At 34.6% G+C, this 15820-nt stretch overlaps 2 protein-coding genes across 2 annotated transcripts in view; one reads left to right on the forward strand and one right to left on the reverse strand.

The window, feature by feature from the left end:
• Positions 1–13: 13 nt before the first annotated feature.
• Dbp45A (putative ATP-dependent RNA helicase Dbp45A) lies at positions 14–10265 on the reverse strand. The gene is made up of 9 exons (XM_068766803.1): positions 10119–10265; positions 9412–9605; positions 8173–8384; positions 6812–6947; positions 5576–5745; positions 4844–5071; positions 3834–3961; positions 2509–2662; positions 14–344 (listed from the first exon to the last, which is right to left on the reverse strand). Exons 1-9 carry the CDS (start codon positions 10192–10194, stop codon positions 14–16), a joined length of 1629 nt encoding a protein of 542 aa, XP_068622904.1. The 5' UTR covers positions 10195–10265.
• Positions 10266–11116: 851 nt separating this feature from the next.
• The window catches only part of LOC137923709 (transmembrane protein 53-like), a 33722-nt gene continuing 29018 nt past the window's right edge, over positions 11117–15820 (forward strand). The window contains exons 1-2 of the mRNA XM_068766955.1: positions 11117–11347; positions 14595–14681. Of these exons, the coding sequence (XP_068623056.1) occupies positions 14610–14681 (72 nt within the window). The 5' untranslated portion in view covers positions 11117–11347; positions 14595–14609. The remainder of the gene's footprint in view (positions 11348–14594; positions 14682–15820) is intronic.

A 15820-nucleotide genomic window follows, 5' to 3' on the forward strand; every position in this document is an offset into this window, starting at 1 on the left:
CATTGGAGTTTAATCATTTATTGCTAATAATTTTTTTCTTCTTTTTCTTTTTAATCTCATTCTCTTCTACACTCTTCTGCTTCATGTTATCCGCTTTACGCTTTATCTTTGTAATCTTTCCGATGACATTCTTAAATCTTTCGTCTTTCTTCATAATAGTCTTGTTGACTTTCTTCAGGCCATCTCTGATGGAGGCATCGATGTCTTCGCTCTCTCCAGATTGCAGCCGGCTGTGATCAGTTGCATCGTCTTTCTTGCCCTTCATCTGTTCTTGGATCTGTTTTATTTTTTCTAGTTTTGTTTTTTTAGCTAACTTCGCTCGTTTTCGGCGCATTTCTTCTAACCTGTTAAATAAGATCAGTCAATTAGTTGACATTCTTCTTATTATTATTCTTAGCTGATAGAAGCAAACTGTACGACAAAGGCCTACTCCACCAAGGATCGCCACGATGACCACTCTGTCGTCGGTCTACTCAATGGGGGGGGGGGGTCTATACATGCCGCGTCTACCGACTAAGACAACATAATTTTTTCAAATAGTCCCTTCAATGCTACTTTTTATGATATCTGAAATTTAAGTAAGAAAAGGACCAATATTTAGCCACTTTCACACATGCAGTGGTAGTCGGGCAACAAAGTGCACCGCCCGCCAGCCCGCTGATAAATGCGTATGCAGCAAACAATGCTAATTACACAACTGCCACCGCTAAATCACTCAACACATGTGTCACCCCTCCACGGGGCATCTTTCAGGAGTTATGTTACACCGATTAGTGCCAAACACAGAATCTGCAATTCAATTCAAAATATCTTTATTCAAGTAGGCATTTACACGCGATTTTGAATCGTCAATTATTTTAAAATTATATGTAGTAAGTTACCACCGGCTTCAAACGTTGATCTGTTCAGAAAAACCGATCAAAAACTCAACAGTTGATCTTTTATATGAAATTTAATAATTTTTTAGGTGTACATCATATCGTCCATGTAAATGAACCAACCTACTAAGTTCCATACATTTCGATCAACTAATGACTATTGAACACTATAATAACATCGTTTTTAATTTATACTTTTAATTTTATATTTAAAACTAGGAAATTGGAGGTCTGAGAAGTCTTGTGGAACTTTTTAATATATGGGTTTACTTGGGCCCATGAAGGATTTGTTATAGATTTGAAAACAAAATGTAGGCATCATGAGTTTATTTTCATTTTTCGTATTTACCATGTCTGTCACTATTTGTTATATATGATTTCAAATTATAAGGCATACATAATATGTTTTACATAAATCGTGGAGAAACCGTTAAAATAACAATTTGTTTAACACATATATTTTATAATATCTAACTTTAAGGTTATAAATAACACGTAAACCTTTTTCTTGTGCAATAAATATATAATTTATATCGGCGGCAATCAGTCGCAAATATATAATCAGATGGGTTATCACAGCACGTAGTATCTCTTCAACATTTTAACCACATTGCAATCAATCAAGCAATCAAAAAGCTAGCGTATTGGGATTATGACTCAGGCTAATAGAGTCGATACTAAGACAGATTTTCCATATATAAATAAATCTGTGACGACTTTTTCGGCCACTTTATATTGGACGCACTATACGAAGAGAGCGACCCATTGTAAATATCTGTGCGATTTTATTGTGAATATATGTAACCAATGTATAACATTATACAAGTCAATGTGAACTATCTTAGTTTCACTAATCAAAAACAGAAGACAATATCCCGTAACTCTATTGTTTTTACGTCCTAGCTATAAATCTTCGATTTGAACGTCAAAATATACTGCTGTGGTTACGAAAGTCGTTAATGTTCCTGGAGCCTCTGCATATAATGACATTATCATAATGTAAGAAAAGGACCGGCGGTTGTGTGATTCGCATTGTTTGCCGCATACGCATTTATCAGCGGGCTGGCGGGCGGTGCATTTCGTTGCACGACTACCGCTGCATGTGCGGAGGTGGCTAAATATTGGTCCTTTTCTTACTTAGGATGGACTTTCGCGAAGTAACGCCTGATTCCATTAAATTATCATAAGGGTTTTAGTCAATTCAAGGCTGACACAATCTATTCCGCAAGGGTGGATTTGCGAAGGTATATCTCTAAGTTGAATTAAAAAAAAGTTATTTCTCACACCATCATTATTATGACAGCCGATAGACGCCTACTGCAAACCATAAACCTATCTCAAAAACCACCATGGCGACTGCTCTTTTGTTCTGGTTCTAGCTAGTGGACCCACGGCGCGCCCATGGCACCGGCACATGGACTCATTAGAACCTTTCGGACACAACAGCCTTCGGTTGCAAGTGACATATGCCCCGCCCAATGCTAGACGAGCAACTCTTCGAGCTGCCTTCTGAGGGTCTCTTTATTTCTAATTTCTCGTAGTGAAACTCCAAACATAGACCTCTTATTAGACGTATTATAAGTCGCATCGTGTAGATATAATAATGGTTTAGGTATAAGAAGCTGCGTACCCTTCTTCCATGAGCTCAGGATCGACGCCGGCCATGATCCAGCGCTTGTGTCGGTAGTTCCGTTTGCGCTGCTCGAACTCCTCGTTGTCCAGCTGCGCCTCCTGCTCGCGCCGCGTCACGCTCACCGTGGTGAACACCTTCACCGCCTCGTCGTCTGTAAAACGTGATGATTGGTACAACCCTTTATCCCCCTCTATGGCCAACAGGCCTATGGAATACCTTGTTATAAGATGAAACTAAATTTACGTCAGGTCCAAGAATACTGAAGGTGGGCTTTCATCGGTCACTAAAAGAAAACTAGATAAGAGCAACAACACAAAGTAGCCTTGTGATGCTAGGATGCCAGGTTGGTCCAATTTCCTCTCAGTACTTGTCTTGATACCCTGTCTGTTATAAGAAGAAACTAAATTTGCGTCAGGTCCGAGGGCTTTGAAGGTGGGGCCTTCATCGGTCACTAAAAGAAAACTAGATAAGAGAAACAACACGAAGTAGTCTCATATAGCTAGAAAGCCGTGGTGGTCTAGCTTTCCCTCGGTACATGTCTTGGCACAGTACTAAGCACCTGCGAGTTTCGTAGGAGTTCCGGCCCCTCAAAAGATATGGAAGACGACCATCGAGGGGATTTTAGTAGTCAGGAATCCATCATAAACTTGTCCTTCCCCCCAAGGGCAGGGTGTCTTGTGTATATTCAGGTACCCTCCCCCCGGTAACTAAAAAGAACGTACAAAGTATGTACGGACAGTATAATCAGTAAAATAACTAAAGATCATATACGAGTTTTGTGCGTGGAAGAAAGAAATCACCCGTGAACGTCTTCCTTCTTTCTCCGTTGGCAAAATAACTAAAAGTCAGATATATATCAATGTGTTCTGAAAAAAAGTCTTCATAAGAAAAATACAAGACAGGGTGGTGAAAATACTTCTGCCTTATAGCCCAGACCTTCCACCTGTCTCAGGCTCTTCAGAATTCTTTATGCAGTGTCAGATTAACACCAAAAGAGGATTGCTAAAACTACATGTCGCGCTTTCATATCACAAGACCCAAAACTTCTACAGCAACGACATCATGGCTGCAGCTGTGGATGTCCTGCAGTACCCGGCGCTAAATATTGCATCTCTGTCGCATGAAATACAACGACTGACAAATCGTTACATAGGTAGTGTCGGACAGAGATAGTGCTCTACGAAGCCGAAATTAGCCGATTGTCTCTTTCCAAACGTCGATGTAGAATATTTATCGCCAAGTACTATACATCTGAATTAGTGATGAAACAAGAAACTGTTGTAAGAATTACAAAGGATTTGAACACCAGGGTTTGTACTAACCGTCTATTTTGTACTCGCTGAGCTTGGTTTGGATCTTGTCTTCTATTTCTCCAAGGCGCAGAAGATCGTACGGGGTGACGAGGGATATCGCCATGCCGGTACGACCAGCTCGCGCTGTGCGGCCCACTCTGTACCAACAAGGAAATACTTTGACCTTAATACAATGAAATCACTTTGATAACTATAGATATTTACTTCTATCACCTGTTATGTGTACTTAACAGTACAGATTATAATATCCCACAGGAGGGCATAGCCTCTCCTTCTACCCAGATGTCTATGGTGAGACAAACCATAACCGCCACACTTCGCGGTGGTATGATGATATTATATTAGTATGATGTTATTCATTTTAATCACAATTGTAAATCACCTGGCATCACATGGCAGGGATCTTTACCCATGATAATGTTGAGTAGTACTGGAATTTGGGTAAAGTAGGGATAGACCTATGCATGAAGTCGTTGGGCATGTGCAGCAGTGGGAGTTCTACAGCGGTAAAGGTGATGATTTTTTTCTGCTTAATCACAATTGTAAATCCCCCTGCTATCACACGGTAACGATGTTTACCCATTATGACGTAAGTTAGTGGGGGGAGTGGGTGTTCACCAGACCTGTGTAAGTACACGTTGGGCTCTGGCCATGTCCAGCAGAAGGAGTTCTAAGCCGGTAAAGTTGAAATTTTTTTCTATATAATTACTACTGTAAATTACTACTGTAAAGACTGACATGCGTATGTACACGACGGGCTCTGGCCATGTCCAGTAGTGGGAGTTCTACGGCGGTAAAGATGATGATCTTCCTATTTAATCACAACTGCAATTCCTCTGCTATCGCGGCGGGTATCTTTACATATGATGGTGTTAAATAGTGCTTGAGTGTTCTTAATGAGGTAAGGTCTCCACCAGTTCACTGGACGAGCAACTATTCGAGCTATAAGACAATATATTAGTAGTAACCACCAGGTAGTAGTCTTGGGGTGTTCCTAGTGGATGCAGGTGGGTACTGACCTGTGTATGTACTCGTTGGGCTGGAGAGGAAGCTTGTGGTTTACCACGAGGTGTACAGAGGGCACGTCCAGGCCTCGCGCCGCCACGTCTGTTGCCAGCAATGTGCACTTGAGGTTACTTCGGAACTGGGCCAGTGCAGCCGCCCGCTCGCGCTGCCGCATGAAGCCGTGCAGGCAAACATTGTCCATTCCAATCGCGTTCAGCATCATCGACAGCACTTGGCACTCCCTAGTTACAAAAACCCTCGAATATAGATAACTATTTTCCTAACCTTGGCAATCCAGATCACATGTTGGCTCAAGTAAATCTGAGACAATTCTCTAAAGTCTCTTAAAGAAAATTAATAAAATCGGTTACTCAGAAGGTGGCAACAATTCATTGTATTTATTTGTTTATAATTTTCTTGTCAATATATACAGTATGATTATTTACATGTGTTTTCAATTATAACCAAAGTTTAAAGGAATCAGGAGTAGAAGTGGCAGTAGGTAGGCTACATAGCCAACAAAAGAGATGACCACTGGAGCCTTTAGGTTCTATAGTAGGTACCGCCGACCCACAAGATGGTCTTACCCTGGATGCAGCACATATTGGAGTTCTCTAGTAGTGGACGCTAAAATAATGATGATAATTTTGACCAGTGATCATGTTATGTAACTCACATACAGTATTTCGGAAAACTAACTTACTAACATTCTTAAATACCAACCATTAAAATCCTTCATCACTTACTTCTTGGTGTCGGTGAACACTATGACGTGGGCGCTCGGCTTCGTCTCCCTGTACTTCCTCAGCGTCTGAACCAGGTACACATCACGTGCGTATGCCGGGCACACCACGTAGCGTTGATCCAGGGTCGACACAGTTAGCTGCGTGTCTATCTCTGACCACGTTGCGAGTTTCTGGAAAGGAACCAGAGACATCGCATGAGAATGAATTGTAATACAATACACAGTTACTAATTAAGCCTCTGACTGTATTACACAAATATGCTTTCACTTTGCTATTTAGTAGATTGTAGAATTTTAAGCGAAGCAACAATTAACTTGATACAAAGACAAACAGAGCCTATAAAAACCAAAAATAAGACAAAGGTTGAAAAGCGTAACAGAAGGGAACTTGATAAGATACAGAAGTGCTAAAAGAGCAAACAAAGAATTAAGTTCACATAAGGAATGAATTCAAAAACATTAGAAACGAAACGAAAAAGAAACCAAATTTAGAAATCATATCCTGGAAATGGCCGCAGAATTTTACAGGGATTTGTAAAAAAATTCACTAGACACCTTACAGGAAGAAAATATAAATCCCTTGAATAATTCACAAGAACCAAGAAGCAATGAAGAAGTATTGAAGCCGACTATGTGTCTGCACTGGTCCAGTCCAGGTCCCGATTGAATGAAAAAGGCCCAGGACTTGGGCAGGCTTGGCACAGGTTGGAGGAGGCTTCTCCCCAAAAATAATTCATACCAGTAAATAAAGACTAAAATAAATAAATGTAATTGGATTTAATTCAAATTTAATGGTGTATAATTTAATTGTGTTCAAATACATAAACTACGGCAAATTTGTTAGGTATTAAGAAGTTATTTTATTATTCTTATTATTTAGTGGATTGTGAGGTTATCTCCCAAAAGAAACTTGCGGGACAATACAACAAAGAAACTTTTTTATTAACTCAAATTTAAATACAAAATAAACTATACTATGTTACAAGGTACAATACAAGAGATTGAGTATGAATTGAAATGTTATACAAATCCCTACTTTTATCTACTCGATGCTGGTAGCTGGTAGGAGAGATGGCCATTTGGTTATTTGGACGAATCTTTTAAGGGGATACGGGGTTGGGTTCAGCATATACTTGCTCAACGCTACACTAGCCATCCGTAACAGTTACAATAACTACAATTTCAATTAACTAGATTAGTAGCTTCTGTAAAAAGGTTAGAAATTTATAGCACTTACATCTTGATTTAAAGGAAGCAAAGATGAATTTTTCACATCTTCAGTTATAGTTGCAGAGAACAATAAATTTTGTCTTTTTTCTGGCAACACACCGAATATAGTTTCGAGGTCATCTTTGAATGACTCACTGAATAGTCTGAAATTGTTTAAGAAACAATATGATATTACTTGTTTAAACATAAAATTTTATCTAATATATAAAATTCTCGTGTCACGGTGTTCAAATAAAAATACATACAACCCTAAATTTTCACCCCTCTACGATCAACCCTTATTTTTAAATTGAAAATTAAAAATATTTTTTTGCAAAACAACATTTGCGGGATCAGCTAGTTTTTATATAGTATTAGCATATTTATTCTGAATTACTTTTTTAGGTTTATGTGTTACAGATGTTTTTATTTAAATCTTAGTATGTCCAGTTATTTAATGTGCCAATGGCATTGGGTCCTATCTAATGCAACCCTCAACAAATCCTGAATCCAACTATTGGAGTGAAAATTTCTCTCCAGTACAAAATGTAATCTTTATTTTGGATTTAGTTGCTTAACATTTTGATATGCGTCCTAACTATCTTTATTACACAAAACTCCTTAAGAAACATAGTTATAATCTATCGCAGATATATAGAAAGAAAAACATATGTTTTTTTTTTAAAAAATGCAACATTCTTAAAACTGGTTTGAATATTCTTAAATGTGAAGTGTAGTCAAAATTTTAGTTAGAACATAACTAAAACATAAATCACGTCTAATGAACAGCATATTGCATCAAAAATGTAAGTTTCACCACTACACCATGAATATCTACTATAGATGACCACAGGTGAATGCCCACAGCTGGCTCTTACCTGCTGTGACACCGAGCTCAACTTGCTCTTTAACAAACTTATGATGAGAGTGTTTTAAAAGCTGATACAGACACTCATTACGTTCATTTAATGTTATAATAAACTGTAATTGCAGAGATTGGTTAAAATTTCTTAGTTGACAACTATAGTCGACACTTGGGTACATGAACGGTTTTGTGGCCGACGTGATTAAACGTCATACTGACACAGCAATATTCCTTACCGTCAGATAAATATAGTGTTTTATCACCTCCTTTTGAATTATATCTTAAACAACTATACAGATACAAAATAATAAGAATATTTAACCATAGGTAACATATTCATTGGATAAGAGCATAATTGCAAAAAGCTTAAGCTATGCTAGTATTAAATAACTTAGCTTAAATAAGTCAACCTTAACAAGCAACACTGGAACTGAATGACAGTGCAATGATGGTATTAGATATTGTCATCATTCTATGTGATGAAAATAGCAAAAGCTAACTTATGTCCAAGTTAATAAGCTCACCTGTCAGCTTCATCCAATACCAAGTATTTGATCTTCTTTAAACTAAATGTATCACATCCAGTAATATGGTCGGCCAATCGACCAGGCATCGCTACAACAATATGAGGTCTCTTGGCCAATTTAAGTGACTCCTCCATTTGATCTGATCCCCCCGTCACAATGCATACTCTGAGGTTCAATGGTTTTCCAAGAATACTAAACTGGTCTGCTATCTGGAAAAATATTGTCTTAAAACTTTGCTGACTGGATCAATTTTCCATTGTAAGGTTATAATAGGTAAGAAAAAGGCGAGTGATGACAAATGTTTTGAATGAGTGAGTGTCACTTTATACTTGTTCACTCGGTGTTTGGCACTAAACGGTGTAACATTATTCCGGAGGATGCCCGTAGACGGGTGCAACACATGTTGAGTGAACTAATGGTGGTAGTTGGGTAATTCGCATTGTTTGCCGCACGCGCATTTATGGCGTTTATGGCTGGCGGGAGGTGCACTCCATTGCACGACTACTGCTACATAGCGAAAGTAGCTATGTATTAGTTTTTTCTTTCTACAACAAAATATAGTTATATATATATATATATAATATATATATATATATATGTAATATATATATATATGTAATATATATATATATATCTGTATAACTATATACATATATATTTTTTTTTTAAATACCATTTGAAATCATATGAAAACTTGTTGATACTACAATGCTAGAGTATGTGTGCCTAAGCAGCAGTATTTTTTTAATTATTTTCATTTATTTCACATTTTGTCATTAAATAAAATGAAAACCCTTTTTACGTCTTTTTCTTCTTTTCAGCTGATAAACACCCATTGCAAAGCATATGTCTCTTCTAAAGAACGTCATAATAACCTATCATGCACTGTCTGCAACTAGTGACTTTCAAAGACCTTTACTATGTTGTTGATCTAACCAAGGGGGTGGGGCAGGGCGCTACCCTCACTACATCTACTGACTCTCTTCTCACTAACATTAATATATTTTATCTATTTAATTGCAACAAGCCAATAACTAGTGGCAGTATAAAATTGATAGGGACACCTAGAATTGCATTAACACTTAGAAAATTATTGCTATTTCATCTAAGTAATATACTCGAACAGTTTAGTGCCATATGTTATCCATTAAGATATAAAACTATTATAAAATTGAAGAGTAAAACCATGTAAAAATATTGATGCAATTGTTTATAAAGATAGAAAGTCAAAACTACCTGATAAGCTAATTCATGAGTAGGTGTTAATATCAATGCATAAATTCCATATGGGTCTTCAGCTAGGTTTTGCAAAATGGGCAGGGCAAATGAAAATGTTTTGCCTGAACCAGTCTTAGCAGCTCCAATGCAGTCATTTCCTGCTAAGATTTTTGGGATGCAAGCTTTTTGAACAGGCGTTGGTGATTTTATACCTGAAATTTAATAATTTTTGGACAACTAAATAGCATGGAAGCTTTGGTTTACAAGTTATTTAAATTATATGTTGATTTTTATATATAATTTACATTTAATGCAGAAACTACACATACATACATATCACTTGCCAACAACATTGTTAATGTTTTATGTATACAGCCAATTGAAGTTGGATATAGTAGTGATTTAAAGCACGTGTCAAACATATACTATTTTATTTCAAAATCAAAACATGAATGAGAAAAAAAAAGTAGGAATTTAGAATCTTGTCATAGTAATAGAATAAATATAACAGAGTGCACACAATTAATTTACCATTTTGTATGAATGTACATATATAAATTCATTTCATGAATATGTCTTCTGCCAACGTATAAATAACATATAAATATGTGAGCGTACTACTTTGTTTAATTATCATAATTAAAAGTTAATTTTTGTAATACGACAAAAAGAACCTATAAGATGACTAAGATTTACAAAATTAATACAACAAAAATATTATTTACCGAGTGTATGAAGTTGTTTTATGAGCCAGGGTTTGACACCTAATTCGGTGAATTCTTTTATGTCGCTTTCGTTCATTTTATCGGCAACATAAATATTAAAACTTGCACATTTAAAAGCACGTTGCAATGTGTTTATATTTTCTTACGTCAACCGCTGACAGCTGTCACATGATATACACAGACGAAAAAAATATATAAAAAAAATCGTAAATTAATGTGTGGCTATGCGCCACAGCACAATTATTAAAAAGTATTTTCAAATAAGAGATTTTTGGAGTTTTTTTTACAACGATTCGACTTTCTTTGTTTTAATTTTTGTTAAATATAGATGCAATACAAAAAAATTACTTTAAAAAAGTAAAACTTCGAAAATTATTTCCACTTCTTCTATCATTGTTTGCTCTTTTATCGAAAAAATAACATTATAGTAAATTTAACGTAATTCATTCTAAGCTGAATTATTCATAACAAAATTGTAAAAATGTTAGAGACATTAAAAAAAGCTTGAGTTCTAGGACACATACCTACTTGTATTTTACTCACTAAACGCTTTCTCTTTCGTTAATTATATTAATCATGTTTTTTTTAGAATACGACGCCAATTTGGATTAGCTTGGCCAGACTGGATTTAACTCAACACTAGGACCCCTATATTAATCATGTTACATTTATTTAAAATATAATTGTTAGTAAATATAACAATTATAGATTAATAAAATATATTCTTTAAGTAATATAGACACCGCTGCACATTTCCTGCAAACGGTAACATACTTGCTTACACATTGTTTACAAAATGTAAGTAACAGTTGAAATTATTTTTAAGTTAAAATAATGTATATGTATTTGTCATCTACATTATTTGTTGACTCTAAATTTTTTTAGATCTCTAAATTTTATTAGTAAGTCTCGTGTCTAAGTTTTCATAATGCTATAGTGATGTATGTTATAAACTTTTATACTCAGTAAGTCATGCAACATGCGCGTGTGAGGTTGTCGTTTTTTGTGTGAATTATTATTTTCCGCACGTTGTTTTAGTTATTTCGGACGCTGTTAAAATTTTATTAATCAATAAAATTACATTTTTATAATTTCTAAATTAAATTTATAAAGATAAAATCACTGTGCAGTTTGAACTCATTTTAAAATGTTATAAAGTGAATAAAAATTCGTAAATTAATTAATATTATAGAAAAGTGTAACTGGACTATTAAAAAAATAAAGTTTATGTAAGTTATCTATAACACGTAATTTTAATGAGTTAATAAATTATATTAATATCATGCGGTGTGAGTTTCTAATCAGGTCTATGTAGGTGATGCTATTTCACAATTTATGTTGCGTAGGGCAGTGTAATTTTAGTCACATTAGACGTAAGGGACAGTACATTTAGTAGGCACTATACTATTTTACACATTGTTTGGCATTAACAATTGTTACGTCTAATACTTGATATGTTGCCGGTGTGTATTTTTTTACGATTAAGGTGCCATCTTTGTATCGTGGCAATGCTTAATACCGTAATTGTACTCGCAGTTTTCAACTAGATGAAATAAATAATTACTCTATTCCTACCAATCGGGTCTGCCATCTTAACAAATATTTTAATGTACGAATTCACAACTTACGAGCTATTTAGTTTACCGATAACAAATGGTGACAAAATAGAGGAAAATAACAATAACTAGAGCTATTGATTTTATTTATGATTATTAACAATCTTAAGAATGTTTTATTGATATTTTTTAACAGTTATTTCACAAAAAAATTTAATATTTCGTACGTCTGATTAAAATGGTTTTCTTTGCGAAGCTTACAAATTATTTGATATTTTTAAATTGTATAAAATTGCATAAATAACAGCACTCCAGACAATGTTTAGTCCCGATATCGTATATTAAGCAATGTGAAAGCATTGTTTAATATATGAATACAAGTTTTAGTTCAACTTGGTTTTAACTTTAACTATCTATAAATTTATTTACTGTGCATATCAACTTTAAATATTATAATGATGTATAAATTATAATTACCCTGCCACTACTGAAATCTTACATGCTAACATAACAAGTTGAAAATAATGGGGAAGTCAATAAATTAATGCGACATAATTGTAATGTAATATATAAATACAGTAGTGCTTAAAGAGGAAGGTCTTTGACCAGTGTGTGTTGTTGGTGATAACCTACGAATTCTAGGCCTGGTTGCTTTCAGTGGGCTTTATTAAAAGGCTCAAGGTCACCTAAAGATTAATGATGACAGTTAAGCTCGAAGTTTCGCTGCGAAATCGATCTTGAAATGATAAAATCCGTAAAAGAACCAAGGTTTTTTTTTTTTTTTTGTGACCCCCGCTATTGGGGGCCTCTCCTACCCCTATCTTGAGTGGGACAGGGACTTAATCTTTTAATATAATTTTTTCACAGAATTTTTATTGTCTTTCTCTTCTATCGTTCTTCACATAATCTTTCAGTCTTGTCTATCTTTCATGTTACATTTCGTCTTTCTTTCTCATTCGCTCTATTCGTCTGACATTCTTCCCTTTTTTCTCCTTTTTACATTTATAATTTTAATTTTATTTAACATTGTTTAACATTGATCTTATACTATTATTTTACATTTTTGTTCTTCTAGCTTTTTATTTTGTTTTATATTTTTTACACAATGTTTGTTTTGTTTCTGTCGATGGCTTTTTTTGCGATTTCTCGCAAAGAACCAAGGTTACCAACCAAGCTCGAAGAACTGCTCATCTGAAGTGGCAGTAGGCGGGGCACATTGCTCGTGCAACTGTTGACCTTCGTTGGCCGAAAGGTTCTGAGTAGCGACCACAAGCTGGTAGACGCGGCTTGGTTAGTGGTCCCACAATAGGTGGACCGACGATAAAGATCGTTAGATGTCGCCAGGTGTGAAACAAGATCAATATAAAAAATAAAATAAAATCTGTTACACCTAAATTCCATCTTCAAAACATTAACAAATCCTTCATAATTCTGAGTGTGGGCATGCATGATAAAGTTCTGTGTGATATCTTAGATTTTCCTTTTCTCAGTGTTATAAGTATATGATTAAATAAATCTTAACATAGCATTAAAGAGTTTTTGATGACCAAAATGTGTCATACACAATCATGCTTCCACCAAAACATTGTTAAATTTCATTTATTAGGAGCAACTTTTATACAACTGAGTTTCTACCCTATGCTAGCTTACTTATGGACTGACAACATTGACCTTTTTATAATGTTAAAATAATTTATGATACAAAAATGCATGTGCATTCTTTTATTCTAAATTTGAATTTACAAAAATTAAAATATCTATGAATTGGACATCAAAAGGTGAAATAAATTGAATATATTGGAAACTACGTCATATCTTTATATTTATTATTTATTTAGTTATGGTCTTGGCTTTGAGTAGTTTGTAATAAATAATTCAACAAGAGGTATTATTTAAAGCGAAATTGTTTTGAGACTCTCACAAGCATATGTAACAATTTTCCTTTTGTTTTGAATTTTTTTTTAAATCACAAAAGTGCTTTCCTTAGTAAGCCATGTACATCCAAATATCCAACCCTTGTTATCTTCACCTTTGGCTTGTGTCAGAAATATAGGTACCCTTGAATTGGTAACATAAAATGAACAGAATGTATTTTCACATGAAGATCAATCTTTTATTGATTATAACATTAGGTCCCATGATAGCAATTTCTTTTTAAAGGTACATTATGTTGTCTAAGCCTAGATTGTTCTCTTCTGCAGAATTGCCAGTCACATTCTACATGTGATTTAGTTATTACTCTTATTAATTTTTAAGTATGATATATTTAATACTCATTAAAATACTGAACAGAGCATTGATTATAATTTTTCTATTCATAAATTCTGATGTGTTCTTTCGGGATAAATAGATATATTCATAATTTTTTCAATTTAAAAGGTCTTTGTTATATATGCACTAAACTCATAGTTATCTATTTAATGTAACATGTTTATATCATAAGCATTTCAGCAATAGGCCATCTACCTCATTTGCCTCCATTTAAATTTCCAACAGGACTGGTTGGAAGCAGCCTGCATCCAATGTCCTCTGATGATTTTACAAATTCAGCTATCCACCTTGTGGGTGGACGTCCTATCTTTTCGGTCCATGATCTCTCTCCTCTCAGAACCTTAAGGCTCTAGCAGTAATTAGCCAATCTAATGAGCTGTGTTGGTCGCTTTCATATGTGTATGGATTTCTGCATTCCTAATTCAATGTTAGAGAGAATTAGAATAGCCGTCTCCAAGGCCTACTGAGTAATTGTGTGTTAGCCAATGAAACAAACTGAGAGACCATGTTTCCCTGCTATAAGTCATCTCTGATAATACACATTGGTTGTAGACCTTAGTATTAAAACACAGAGGGAAATATATAAAAAAATGTTTATTTAATCTATTTTTTGATATTATATTTAATTTTAAATTTTAATTTGTTTTAGAAAATATCAGCCACAATGAGCCTCTTCAGAACATTAATGTCCCTGGCTGCGAATAATACAAAGGCAGCAGTAAGGAACAATGGCAATGTAAGTTATTATTTACTTTATTTAACTTTATTACCAGTTGATAAATATTTTGTACAAGAAGCATTGATGAAAATTTTTATATAGCACAGTAAGAGTCCTAATAAAGTTCTCTTTTAAAAATAATACATAAAAATACATGTTATTGGAACTGCTGGTATTTCTCGAATGCTTTGCTATAATTCATTGAGTGTTTTTGGAGACTTATAGAAGACTGCTCCTAAAAAGCCTACATTAAAATAATCACAACTGAACAATTCTTGACTTTGCTGTGGCCACTCAATGTCACATCTCTTCGACTTGAATTATCTTAGGAACATTTTTTGTACAACCTTCATGTAACAAGTTGCTAAACTTCTAAAAAAGACACAACTGAAGGTCGCTTCCCTTGTTCTCTCGCTCTGAAAATGCTGTTTTATTTATAAAACAAAAGTGAACTTATAGTCCACCCTGTATTAAAGACATCTTGAAGTATATGACTCTACGAACATTATACTATTTAATTGTTTATACTTTAAACCTAGATTTACATCAATGTTACCATAATTACTACAACTGGACCAGGGATCTACCGGAGCCACAATGTCTCCACAGACGTGACAAAAAAGGGGTGTTTACAGTTTATAAGCAGGGATCCAAGAAAACACCTGTTTTTGATAGTGAAGAATTAAAACGTTAGGTTTTTTGGCCCTGTTTTAAGAGGGCCTCACTACTCTTCCTCCCTTTTTGGATGGTGGACAAGGACTATGTTTGCAATGATAGTTCTTTACGTAATACCTTTTACTTTTTTGCTCATCTATTGTTCTCAATGTGTTTCATTCTTTCCTTTGTATTCCTTCACATTGTCTTTAATTACTTTTCATACTTTTCTTCCATTATTCGCCTCACTTCCTTCTCCATACCCTTAAAACACTTCATTTGTTACATTTAATCTATTAGTTATTTATTTCTTTCTCTACTTTTGCGTCGTGGTTACGTTAGACCATGTAAAGACCGAAGATAGGTTCCAGGGTTACGAAAACATTACTTTTTAAAAAGAAAATTGATCAAAGTGAACATTTACAAACAAAAATAATGTAACTCTGCCAATAAATAAATTGGAAAAATATTTACCTTTTTTGTAACTAGAAACAACACGTAAA

The sequence above is a fragment of the Battus philenor genome, unplaced genomic scaffold (genome assembly GCF_028537555.1).
Source record: "Battus philenor isolate CCGP_79_NKW_IND1 unplaced genomic scaffold, ilBatPhil1.0.hap1 SCAF_22, whole genome shotgun sequence".
Lineage (NCBI taxonomy): Eukaryota > Metazoa > Arthropoda > Insecta > Lepidoptera > Papilionidae > Battus > Battus philenor.

What these genes read in the sequence shown, in the direction of transcription:
- Dbp45A (XM_068766803.1), bottom strand. Translation starts at nt 10,194, where the DNA reads ATGAACGAAAGCGACATAAAAGAATTCACCGAATTAGGTGTCAAACCC. An exon ending in CTCATGAATTAGCTTATCAG is followed by an intron (nt 8,385 to 9,411) that starts GTAGTTTTGACT and finishes ATATTTTTCCAG; the next exon opens with ATAGCAGACCAGTTTAGTAT. An exon ending in CCTGAGCTCATGGAAGAAGG is followed by an intron (nt 345 to 2,508) that starts GTACGCAGCTTC and finishes CTTATTTAACAG; the next exon opens with GTTAGAAGAAATGCGCCGAA.